The sequence below is a fragment of the Trachinotus anak genome, unplaced genomic scaffold, assembly GCF_046630095.1.
Source record: "Trachinotus anak isolate AG129_WGS33_773 ecotype Australia unplaced genomic scaffold, CSIRO_AGI_Tana_v1 ptg000028l, whole genome shotgun sequence".
NCBI lineage: Eukaryota > Metazoa > Chordata > Actinopteri > Carangiformes > Carangidae > Trachinotus > Trachinotus anak.
In genome coordinates, this window is record NW_027273879.1 from 10,603,228 (window position 1) to 10,614,078 (window position 10,851).

General features: G+C 39.9%; 1 protein-coding gene across 1 annotated transcript; it reads right to left on the reverse strand.

The window, feature by feature from the left end:
• Nucleotides 1–17: 17 nt before the first annotated feature.
• On the reverse strand, nucleotides 18–10,043 carry myo1hb (myosin IHb). The gene is made up of 32 exons (XM_071466665.1): nucleotides 9,975–10,043; nucleotides 8,886–9,047; nucleotides 8,362–8,477; nucleotides 7,201–7,399; nucleotides 7,010–7,090; nucleotides 6,696–6,875; nucleotides 6,512–6,610; nucleotides 6,278–6,391; nucleotides 6,082–6,153; nucleotides 5,862–5,981; nucleotides 5,479–5,546; nucleotides 5,287–5,392; nucleotides 5,092–5,172; nucleotides 4,910–5,001; nucleotides 4,690–4,784; nucleotides 4,326–4,372; nucleotides 3,953–4,033; nucleotides 3,735–3,840; nucleotides 3,466–3,583; nucleotides 3,213–3,326; nucleotides 3,031–3,107; nucleotides 2,872–2,940; nucleotides 2,661–2,745; nucleotides 2,374–2,536; nucleotides 2,141–2,224; nucleotides 1,741–1,834; nucleotides 1,345–1,400; nucleotides 1,133–1,268; nucleotides 939–1,009; nucleotides 763–860; nucleotides 576–675; nucleotides 18–499 (listed from the first exon to the last, which is right to left on the reverse strand). Exons 2-32 carry the CDS (start codon nucleotides 9,009–9,011, stop codon nucleotides 473–475), a joined length of 3,075 nt encoding a protein of 1,024 aa, XP_071322766.1. The 5' UTR covers nucleotides 9,012–9,047; nucleotides 9,975–10,043; the 3' UTR covers nucleotides 18–472.
• Nucleotides 10,044–10,851: the final 808 nt, after the last annotated feature.

Consider the following 10,851-nt stretch of genomic DNA (forward strand, 5'->3'; position numbering starts at 1 on the left):
AATTAACATATTCAGAGTCCATTGTGGTTTAACATGTTTTAATGTAAAGGTACAACATGTGTGAGGTATAAACATAGTCACATTCATGGCCGCACACATAATCACTGCTATAATCTAGATAACATTTCACATACATTTCATACACAAAAAAATTATAAGTGCTTCTCTTCATAATAAGGATGATTGATGTCCATGAATCTGAGCTGGAATCAGTGGAGATGACTTAAACTCCAAATATAACAAACAAGCATATTGTGGCATGGCTCCGATATGAGCGTGTATGGGGCTCTCCACCACTAAGGTATTGGCAGTAATTGTGAAATAATAACATCTACTTCATTGTATTGAGTAAAAATTCAGCTGACATAAAACGCAAGCTATTGGCAACAGCCATGGAGCAGGGTTATAGAACAAGCATGGCTGTTGATTAAGGAGTTGCAACTCTGAGACGTATCCCACATTACTGGCTTCATCATCTTGACTTGGTTCTTGTTGATTCCTAAAAATAATAAAGAGCTTAGTCAGTTGTTAGTAGCATTAATAATAATTTTACATTGTCTGAGCTCTATACTCACCACCATCAAATGGCCGTTCTTTGCCCTGTAGACCATAGACTCCTCACCGCTCTTGAAGTCCACAAACCCCTCCCTGCCTGGCTGGATGTCAAATCGCACACTGCAAGTGATAATAACAACATTTAGATCAACATTTAGATTTCTATCTTTCAAATTAATCTTACTACATAAATTTCAGATCCTGTACCTGCCCTGGACCACTTTGATGCTGATCTGCTTGTTGGCAATAACACACAGTTTGGTCAGGGCCTCAAACAGGTAGTCACACTGCAGAACCAGATCACCCTGAGAGAAAGATTCAGATTTTGTTATCATGACATCATCATCACCGTAGACAGCAGTCTGTTGATAGATCTACTGAACCTTTTGCTTGATGTCATCGCATGTAACATGAAGGATCAGGAAGTTGTCGCTGAGGTTGCTCACCGACACACCTATAAAAACAAGTGTAACCTTATAAAGCTTGAATCACGCATGTATATAACAGCACGTTTCAAGGTTGTGACTATCTCTCCCTGCAGACACTGCTCATGTTGTTTAACTGTCTCACTTGTTACCTTTCAGAGAGCTGTAATCTATCCGCTGCTTGATCTTGGCCTCTTCCACAAGGTAAGCAGCTTCCTGGGTGAAGATGAGCTGCCGGAGACGAGGTCTGAACCCGTTCCTGTCGTACTTCACCACTGGCACACTGTACTGCGGGCAGAAGATACACAAGCTCAGAGTGGATATAAAGGATATTATTGCAAAGTCAATTACAATCTTAGCTTACCTTAATTTGCTCGTGCCGTATCATCTGAAGCACTTTGATGTTTATGTCTTCTGCACCTTAATAAAATATCAATGTGCAAAATAGTCCATTAACAGCTTCACAAAGTATCTCAACATGCATAATCAGATTTTGTTATGAAAATATACTGATTACAATTCATTTTTAAAGTTTGGAAAAACTCTACATCTACTGTAATATTAGTACCTAATGTACAGAACTGCTTACACCTGCAGTCTCCACAGGCTACAGTAATTAGTACAGTATTGTGTTTTATCATTTTGTAAGTGTACATACAAAAAGCCAAAAAGTGCATACAAAATCACAAAAGTAGAAACAGTTAAATACAATATTCCTGTAAACACACTCAGTGACAAGAAAACACTTCTGCAGTCTTACCTATCCTGGTGTCCAGGAATGGTCTGCACACACTGAAGTGGTAGTTTTCTTTCTTTCCTTTGAACATGGAGCTCGTCTGAACTTTTAACAGAAGCTGGAGACATGGAGACAATGTTAAAACATAAATAATAATAATATATATATAATCGATATAGCTTATATCTAAATTTGTCTGGGACTCATTTGTTGTCCACAAACTGCTTCCAGAAATCAAACACAAAATACCCTAAAAGTCTAAGCAACTGTGTAGAGTCTATGTAAAAGGTATTTAGGAGGTGCTGATTTAAATCTAACTGTGGCATTGGTGCAGGCAGACAGGAGAGGGTTCGGTTATTATATCACAGTTTCTACATATATACACATTTATACAACATTGTGTGTGACAGAAGGTGGATTGTACCTGTGCTTTCCTCTGTGGGCTGACTCCTCGAATGTATTTCCGTACCATGTGGCGAATGTAGATCTTCTTCAAGATCTGTGACACCTACAAAAAAAAAAAAAATACAGTTTTACATGAGCTGTTTGATTTTGACCTGCACCTCTACAGAGTGCAGCCATTACCAAAATTGTCACCCTTTTGGAACTCGAAGCAATTTGTGAACAAAAAAAAAAAAAAAAAAAAACATCACCTACCTCCTTCATTATAGGGGGAGGGGTGAGCCAAGAGTCTTTCTCCAGGACGGTTTTGGGAAGGTTTTCCCTCAGTCGTGTGAGGTAGTTCTGCCTCACATATGCCAGGTACTCACTGTTGTCAATGCAGGCTGGCTGATTCCTGGTCATGAAACCTTTAATGAACCTACAACAAATCAACAGACAGGTGACCTCACAACATAGACTCTATCAGACTGTTTGGTCATGACCTTGCTGCCATAATTCAAATCTCATTAAACCTCAGAATGGAGTTTACTGTGTTGGCTTACTTCTTGATGACCTTAACAGCCCAAGCTCTCTTTTCTCGCTCCTTTCTGGCCATCAGACCTCTCCAGCAGTTCTCAATCTTAGTGGCTATTTAGATAGGACAAGGTAAGTAATATCTTTAAATGTTTTCTCCTATGGACAAGTCTACATTTAATCAAGGAAAGCATTTCAATTTGTGCCTATAACCAAATGTGTTGCCATATCACCACTCACCAGCTTCTCTCTGTTTCAGGAAGTCTCCTTTCACCCTGTAGCCTTTGTACTTGGCCTGAATCCTTGTTGCTGCAACAGTAATAGTGGGAAGTTTCACCCTCAGTGAATTGTTGATGCTAACTGTAGCGCTACAAATTGATTTATAAAACAACATCTCACCTAGCTTGTGTTTGCAGACCTGAAAGGCGTCTTCAGTTGCAAACAGAGTTCTAGGGTGGCGGATGAAAATCTTTGTCCTCAAGGGAAAGACAGTGAGACAATCAATTCTCTATTTCCTTCCTCATGAACCAGTGCCACCAACCACTGACAGTCAGTGAAATCCATCCACAACATCTGCTTACCTGCCCATCTTATACTCATCAGATTTGTAGCCCAGGTGTTTGACCAGGCGTCGCACACCTTCTGCTGCCGTACCTTTCCAGTTGGGCCAGGTGTCTGGACACAGAGGCTTATACCTGACCACAGAAGAATACCACACACTCACACACAGCTTTGTGATTGATACCAATAGCAGCAGCAAAAATGAGAACACGCTTAATATCATTCGAAAAAACAAGAATATCTAAATTTAAAATAGTTTGTGTGCTTAGATACCTCTGGAGGAAGATCTCATATTTGCGGCGGTAAGCAAATCCAGCACGCCTGACCCTCAGGTGTTCCATCAGCCCCAGGTACTTCACCTGATGTCTCACCAATACGTCATCAAAACGTCCTGCAAAAGACATCACGATACCAAGAGTTCATGGGTCAACTGGTCTACCTTCTTGGCTGCCAGGAAGCTGAACAGTGTAAGTATTAGCTTTGCTAAGGTTCTAAGGTCTTTGCAGAAGTGTGGGGGTGGTTTTATGGACACAAGGCCTCACCTGGCTGCTTGGCTTCATTAGGTTTAATGCAGCGGACGTACCAGGGCTCTTTGGACATTAGGATCTCTGTCAAGCCCACCAGGCTACTCTTAAACTGAGTTACCACCTGCGGAGTTTCAGGAAATTGGCAGGTATATGTGAGCTAATAGGTTCTTTATGGCAGTTTTGTAAATAATGAAACCAGTGGTTCATTGGACATCATCTGAATTATTTCTTACAGTTTCAGGTCTCTTCTTGCTGTCCGGTTCAGTAGAAGGAAAACAATGCTTAATGATGGCATTTTTGGACTGTCGCATGACCTTAAGGAAAACAGGTAGAAAAACAGGAAAACTCATGTCAAAAAAATCATGTCAAACACACGTCCTTAAATAATAATTTAATGAGAGCTCATTTAGTCTTAAATATATTTTCTGTTCTATGTTGGTGTTTTTGGCAGCAGTGGAGGACTTTAAGAGTCATACAGTGTATTCAGAACAAATAGTGCACTTACATAATTAAATGAATTTAATACATTTGCTTTCATTTTCAAGGACTCACCAACCAACATAATATGGGTGTCACTTGGTTTTAGACTGTACATTTAGAAATTACCTCTTTTCCATTTCGATACAAGAGGTCATTGTTTTTGTCCAAGAATCCTGAAAGTTTAAAGAACAAAGGGAAGCTCTGAAATTTAAGGACTGTATTTTTTGGCAACAACACATTCCTCCTCTCACAAATTACAAAACAAATTCATAAGCAATAAATAAGAAAAAACGCATCACAGCTACAGCCTTACTTGATTTGGTGTTACTAGTAGCATATGACGGATAATGTGGAATTGACATCTCTTTATAACGTTTCTCTGCTTCTGCCACTGTTAGCCTGTTCTGTTCTGCCTACATTTTATAATTTGGCCAGTGTTATATTGGAAAGACATGTATATAAATATGTCAAGAAGTATTTCATCTCTCACCAACAACACAGTAGGTAACTTCCCCGGCGTAGTGCAAGAGGCGGAAGTCTCCTCTTTCCAGTGTTTTCCTCGTCTTTTGATCTGCAAGTTTATGTCTGCAGGAAAGGGAAAGTTGGTGTAAGTTATAAGAGCGTTCATGGTTATGGGATGTGCTGGGTAATGTTCCTTAACCTTCTGAACTCAATGTGCATTTCCTGTAAAGCTAAAGTGTTGAACTCACGTGACAAAATGAGGATGACCACCGATCTTTTCCTCCATCTTCTCCAATAAGGTCAAATCTGTGGCTTCTCCAGGACGTAAACATTCCTCGTCCTATGCGAGAGGATGAGCATCACGAATTCAGCCGTGTTTCACTTTTATGACACGATATTGTTTATGTTTTTGATTTAGTCACATATTTACCAACAGCGAGATGATTCCTCTGTACTTCTCCTCCACAAGTTCACAGATGATCTTGTTGTTGAAATATGGCACTGGTTCCCACTGTGTATGAAGAAAGAATGTGATACAAAAGCTGGTTCTATTGTATGTGAGTTCATTTCTACACAATGTTTACAACTAATGTCATGAAGATACAAAGAAGAATAGTGTTTTTACTTCAATCCCTTCCATCTCGTACTCCTCCTGCTCTGATTTTAGGGTCAGTTGGATGAAAAGCTGCTGCAACTTCTCATTGCAGTAGTTGATGCAAAACTGTTCAAAGCTGAAATAAATAGGCACTGTCAGCGTCTGAACTTTCATTTCACTCTTTTACTGTTGGAGAATAATCTGATTTGTGGTTTGTCTTACCTGTTCACATTGAAAACCTCAAACCCGTAGATGTCCAGCAGACCAATCACCGTCTTTCTGGAGGAATCCTAGATTTAATTGACACAGAATCATAGTTTCTGGTTTTTCATTGTGGATGGAAAATCTGCTATAGGAAGTTTTATGTTGTCCGACTTCTCTGGTGGTGCTACTTTAAACCAAAGAAAATTGCATTGTAGGAAGAAAGAAAAAAAATTGCTAGCTTTGCTGTTTCTAGAAGTGGATGTTGTCAGACTGGCAACCAATCAAATAGCTGCCTTAGGCCTGCTAAAATCATGTTAGACCAGTTCTCTCCCCACTTCAGTGAGATGAAAGACACGGGTTTGGCTAGGCAAGATTAGAAAAAGTCACTTTTTTTAACTCACCCTGTTTGCTAAAGATTCATTGATCTTGTTCACCAGCCAGTTGAAAGTGCGGCCATAGATGGCTTTGGCAAGGGCATCCCTGGCATATACTGCATGTTCCACAGAGAAGGGACTCAACACCTTGAACATCAGAATGAGGGAGAAACTGTAATTAAACATGAACATTACAAACAAGTTAAACATATTTTAGACTTTAAATGACTTTAAACTATGAAGTCACCTCTTCTGTTCTGGCTTCAATCTTCCTGTGGGTTAAGCCCTGTTGTAGCACCTGAGCAGGAATCCCCAGTAACTGCCCAGCAAACACAAAGCAAAACCACACATGCAACACCAAACTTTCTTCATTGTATCTATTAGGAAAACTGCATGAAGTGAAATAAAGGGTGCCAACTATGTGCAGTTCTTTTGGGTCTCACCTTTGACACCCAGTGCATCTCCTGGTTGTTGTTGAGAGCGGCATATCCTCGAGTATCTGCTTCAAACTTGATATTTCCCATGTGGAGCACGCTAGCAATAATTCCAAACAGGTGCTGCATTACAACCAGAGAGGAAAGTAGTTTACAACATTTCCAGTAAAAGTTATCATACAAGGTTTTATATGAGGTTTTGTCAACTTTTACTGTGCAAAGTAATTTACTGCTCTACCTCACCTCAATATCGCTCTCGCTGAACTCTGTGACAGAGAGGGCTTTTTGCACTGTTCTCCAGTCGCTTTTATCATTGATGGAGCTAACTTTGGCACAATCACCCTGAGGAAGACAGACAATAAAAGGTCTCAATCAAGAGGTTATACCAGGTAAACTAAGAGTCGTCCGTTTGTTTTTTTACACTGACCTGCACCAGATAACTGTAGTGCTGGCAGTTTCTCTCCAGGCCGAGCCAACGGAGAAGATCTTCATCCCCTCCCTCCACCAGCTGATAGAAGATGTGGAAGTTTCTCTCTCCATGGTTCTGGTGGACAACACGGGACTTCTCCAACAGGTAACTGAGGATGTGGCCACCGACTGCACCCCCCTGAGGAAGATAGTTATCTTTAACCTCAAGGTTGAGCTTAGACACAACCTTAATTGTTGTACGGATTTGATAGTTATATTATATTGAGTTGTGATTTGCACAGTAATGCAGTTGAAGAAAATATTCCCATCAACCTGGTGGTCAAACTGGATGTCCATGTATTTCCCAAAGCGGCTTGAGTTGTCATTCTTCAGGGTTTTGGCATTTCCGAATGCCTGGAGGATATAAAACAGAAAGAAGGTGATAAAATGCCTGATTTTAAAGTCGTGGTTTTCTCTGAAACAGTGGTCTCAGATGCCTTGCCACTTGTGTCCATGTCACTGACTTCAAGCACTGGGTTGGAGAGGAGCAGTCTGTCTCGAACATTGTTCAGGAGTCTGGTACTTGGACAGCTGACAGCGTAGAACTGAAGGATTTTCTTGGAGGCCTCGGTCTTTCCGGCCCCACTCTCCCCCGAGATCAGGATGAAGTGGTTGTTGAACTCTGACAGCATTGTGCGGAAGACGTTGTCTGCCAGCGCATAACTGAAAGTACAGTGGTTCAAATTAAGCCATCTTTTAACATTCAGACTTTGATTTGGCATAGACTTTTGGCATTTGGCAACTTGTGTCTACATGTTTGTCTTGCTTTCAACACTTCCGTTTAAAAGATATCTGTCCTCCTTATTTAAAACCTTGTTTGACTTGCCATAGCTTACAGCTTTATCCTAGACACTGCTTAAATACTATACAGAGAAATGGTGAATGGTCTGTAACAAAGGTTCTTGGCTGGATGCAAACCAGGGATGTTGCAGTTTATGTCAACCCACATATATAAATTTTAAAATCTCATTTTCTAATGTAATAATGTTCCAGTCAATTAAAAGTTGAATATATCTGTAACAAGACTAAGAGGCTATGGCCTCTGTGAGCTTGTATTTGGGAACAATGGTGCTTTGCTATGTAAGCTATGCTCACAATGAAAGTGCTAAATTGTTCCATGTATAATATTATAATGTTTACCTTTTTCACTATCTAGTTCAGGGTGTAATATGCTAACCTTTGCCATCAATAAACACAAAGCACAGCTGGCTGATGGGAATGTGATAAATTTTCCAATTTTGTCATGAACTAAATTATTGGACAAAGTTACAATAGTTCATCCTGAGTGGGGGCAAGAATGTTTGAACCATTTACCAATTATTTCGTGGCAATCCATGAAATAGTTGTTAAGACATTTCATTTAAAACCAACAACCTCCTGTTGGTGCTAGAAGAAAAGTCAGAAGTCAGGGGAAGCCAGATTCATTAGGATTCATCATCTGGGGACCATCCAATAGTTTTAGCAATATTTCAATCTGGACCAATATGGTGGACTGAACAGCTAAAATTGCCCTCCAATTACAAAGTTTTATTTTATGTAAGAACTGATTTGCCTGGCATAGAGAGGACCCATCAATAGTACAAACTGTATGACAATACGCAGGCAACAATAAAACAAAATCTTACATATGAGGTGGCAGCTCAAAGAAGTTAACTCCCATGTAGGTATCCATTTGCTTTTTGCTGTAAATGTCTAACTCTTTATATGGGTTGACCGACACCAGGAGAGTCCCAATGTAGGTCTGCAAAAAAAGACAAGGAAAGGAAGTCATGGTCTGCAACTCTTGCACATTCGATAATAGAGGAGATTGTTTTTCTTAATGATGACATGACATTAAAAAGGCCTCCAGCACTGTGGAGAGTATGCATCATTCAACTGATAAGTAATTTTGTTCCTCTTATCAAAAGCAATAAGTTTGGTTAATCAGTTGTCATGACCTTACAGACAGCGGTGACCTTTAGAGTGCTCACTCTGCAAATGAAAAGAACAGGAGCTGCTGTTTCAGCAACACAAGGTGCCAGATTCAGCAGAAACAAGGCAGCATTGGGGCCTGGTCAGGTTGAGGGTCGAGGGCATTAAGTTTAATTACAGTATGAGAGAAAGACTGCAGCATGGTTATCCAAAATTAAACCACACAGGAAAGACTCACGTAAATGAGATTCTCATGGAAGCGCTTTCTCAGGTTGTCCAGGAAGGCACTCTCACTCGTGTAAGCGTCCAGGAGAACAAAATCCTGGATGCCCACGCGATCCCGGGCTGTCAAGGAGGCCTCCATGTTCCTCAGGATCCGGTTACACCGATCCTCCAGGCTCTGCGCCCAAGCAGGAACTCATCAGTGACATGACAAGGAAACAGGGTATCACAAAGAAAACCAAGTAGCATGACAAAGCTGTATTGTGCATTCTGCAGATGTTTTATATCTTATATATGTGATTGTTATTTTTGACCCAGTTCTGACTTTTTCTGTCAAGACCAGGCCTATATGTCCCATCCTTTTCCTGTTTGTCCTGTTTTCCTCAAAAGTTATCTGCTTTTGTTGAAGTTGTCACGGAAGAACACTAACACACACACACAAGCAGGGAATTATGTATAACCTAGGATATATATTTCCCACAGAGTGACTAATTTCCTGCCTGTCTGTCCCTATATCTGTGACTTCCAGTCAGAGCTGTTAGTGGCCTTGGCTGTATCCTTTATGCTCAGGACAAACCTAAATTCAGCCACCACTATCTAATCTGCTTCTGTGCTCTTAAAAAGAGCCATCAGTCATGTTTATGGCAAGGACAGAGCAAACACCAAACACTCCACTTACTATAAAAGCTCCATAAACCTTTTTAACATGCGTGACAATTCAATACGGGCTTCAACAATAACTGACACAAATATAAACTTAATTAAGCATAATCCAGAAGTAATTACATTCATTATATGATGCATGATTTGCTCTGCTACTTAATACACAACTGAAGAAGCGCCAGGTAAAATAATCAGCTAACACAATGCACTTTAATTACGATGCTGTGAAAGAGCCACCCAGTACGATGCTTCAGTAGCTTGGCCGTCATCACTGCCAAGTTGACTTGTCACCAAGTCGGAGTAAATGACAATCATTCTCCAGTGAAACAAGCTGTTGCTCTACTGACCCACAAATTCACAGCAAAATGTCACAATAAATCGTGTCCTGAAAAGGGCATGTGATTGCTAAAAAGTTCAGCAAGGAAAAAGAATAAAAAATTACCTGCCCTAAAGGTCCTTGCTGTGTGTGCGCCTCAGTGCGTTTTCTGAACTGAACATCTGGTTTTATTGAAGGGAAAGGATGGTAGTATGACAGGAAACACTGATAGATCCCAGTTTCTACTTCCTTCAATAGGAAACCATCAATAATGTAGTGTGGGTGCAAGAAAGGAAGCAAACCTCATTCTAAATATGTATTTGTGTGTGTGTGTGTGTGTGTGTGTGTGTGTGTGTGTGTGTAGAGAGATAAATCAGATGTTTCCTGAACACATACAATATGTTTGAATTGTGGTTTCCATGTACTCCGTTTCAGCTTTTTCAAAATCTTTTCAAACATTGCTTTCAAAATTAAAACATATAGAAGTTAGATTGTGGAAGACTTAAGGTTACGGTGATTCATCACCAAAAAAATTGATCACACCAATCATATCACACTGAAAGCAAAATAATCTTAAAAATTAAATACTATAATTGTCATTTGCCCTGCAATTGTTGCAACTTTGTAAAATGTATGACCTTTAAATAATAATTTTATCTTTTTATACAGCACTTTTTAATACACAGTTTTTCCCTCAGTGGGCCAAATACAATACAGACTTGCCTGTTTGACAGAGGAGGAGGCCTTTCATCAGAAAATGAAACAAAGACGACAAGTAGCAATTCTTTGATGGCAGAAATCAAAATCCTTTCAAAACATACTCGTGAATACCAAGCATGAATAACTAGCATGATACTGACTTAAGGTGATTACGTAAAAATAACATAAAAACTAAAAAACAAATTCTGACACTGTTTCCAATTTCATCACCGTGGTTGAATCTGAGAATGTAGATTTGCTGATGGCACATGAATTCCATCAACACTGTCTGTGTATAACACTT

What these genes read in the sequence shown, in the direction of transcription:
- myo1hb (XM_071466665.1), bottom strand. Translation starts at nt 9,011, where the DNA reads ATGGAGGCCTCCTTGACAGCCCGGGATCGCGTGGGCATCCAGGATTTT. An exon ending in TTGAAGCCAGAACAGAAGAG is followed by an intron (nt 5,982 to 6,081) that starts GTGACTTCATAG and finishes CTGATGTTCAAG; the next exon opens with GTGTTGAGTCCCTTCTCTGT. An exon ending in GGTCTGCAAACACAAGCTAG is followed by an intron (nt 2,941 to 3,030) that starts GTGAGATGTTGT and finishes TTACTGTTGCAG; the next exon opens with CAACAAGGATTCAGGCCAAG.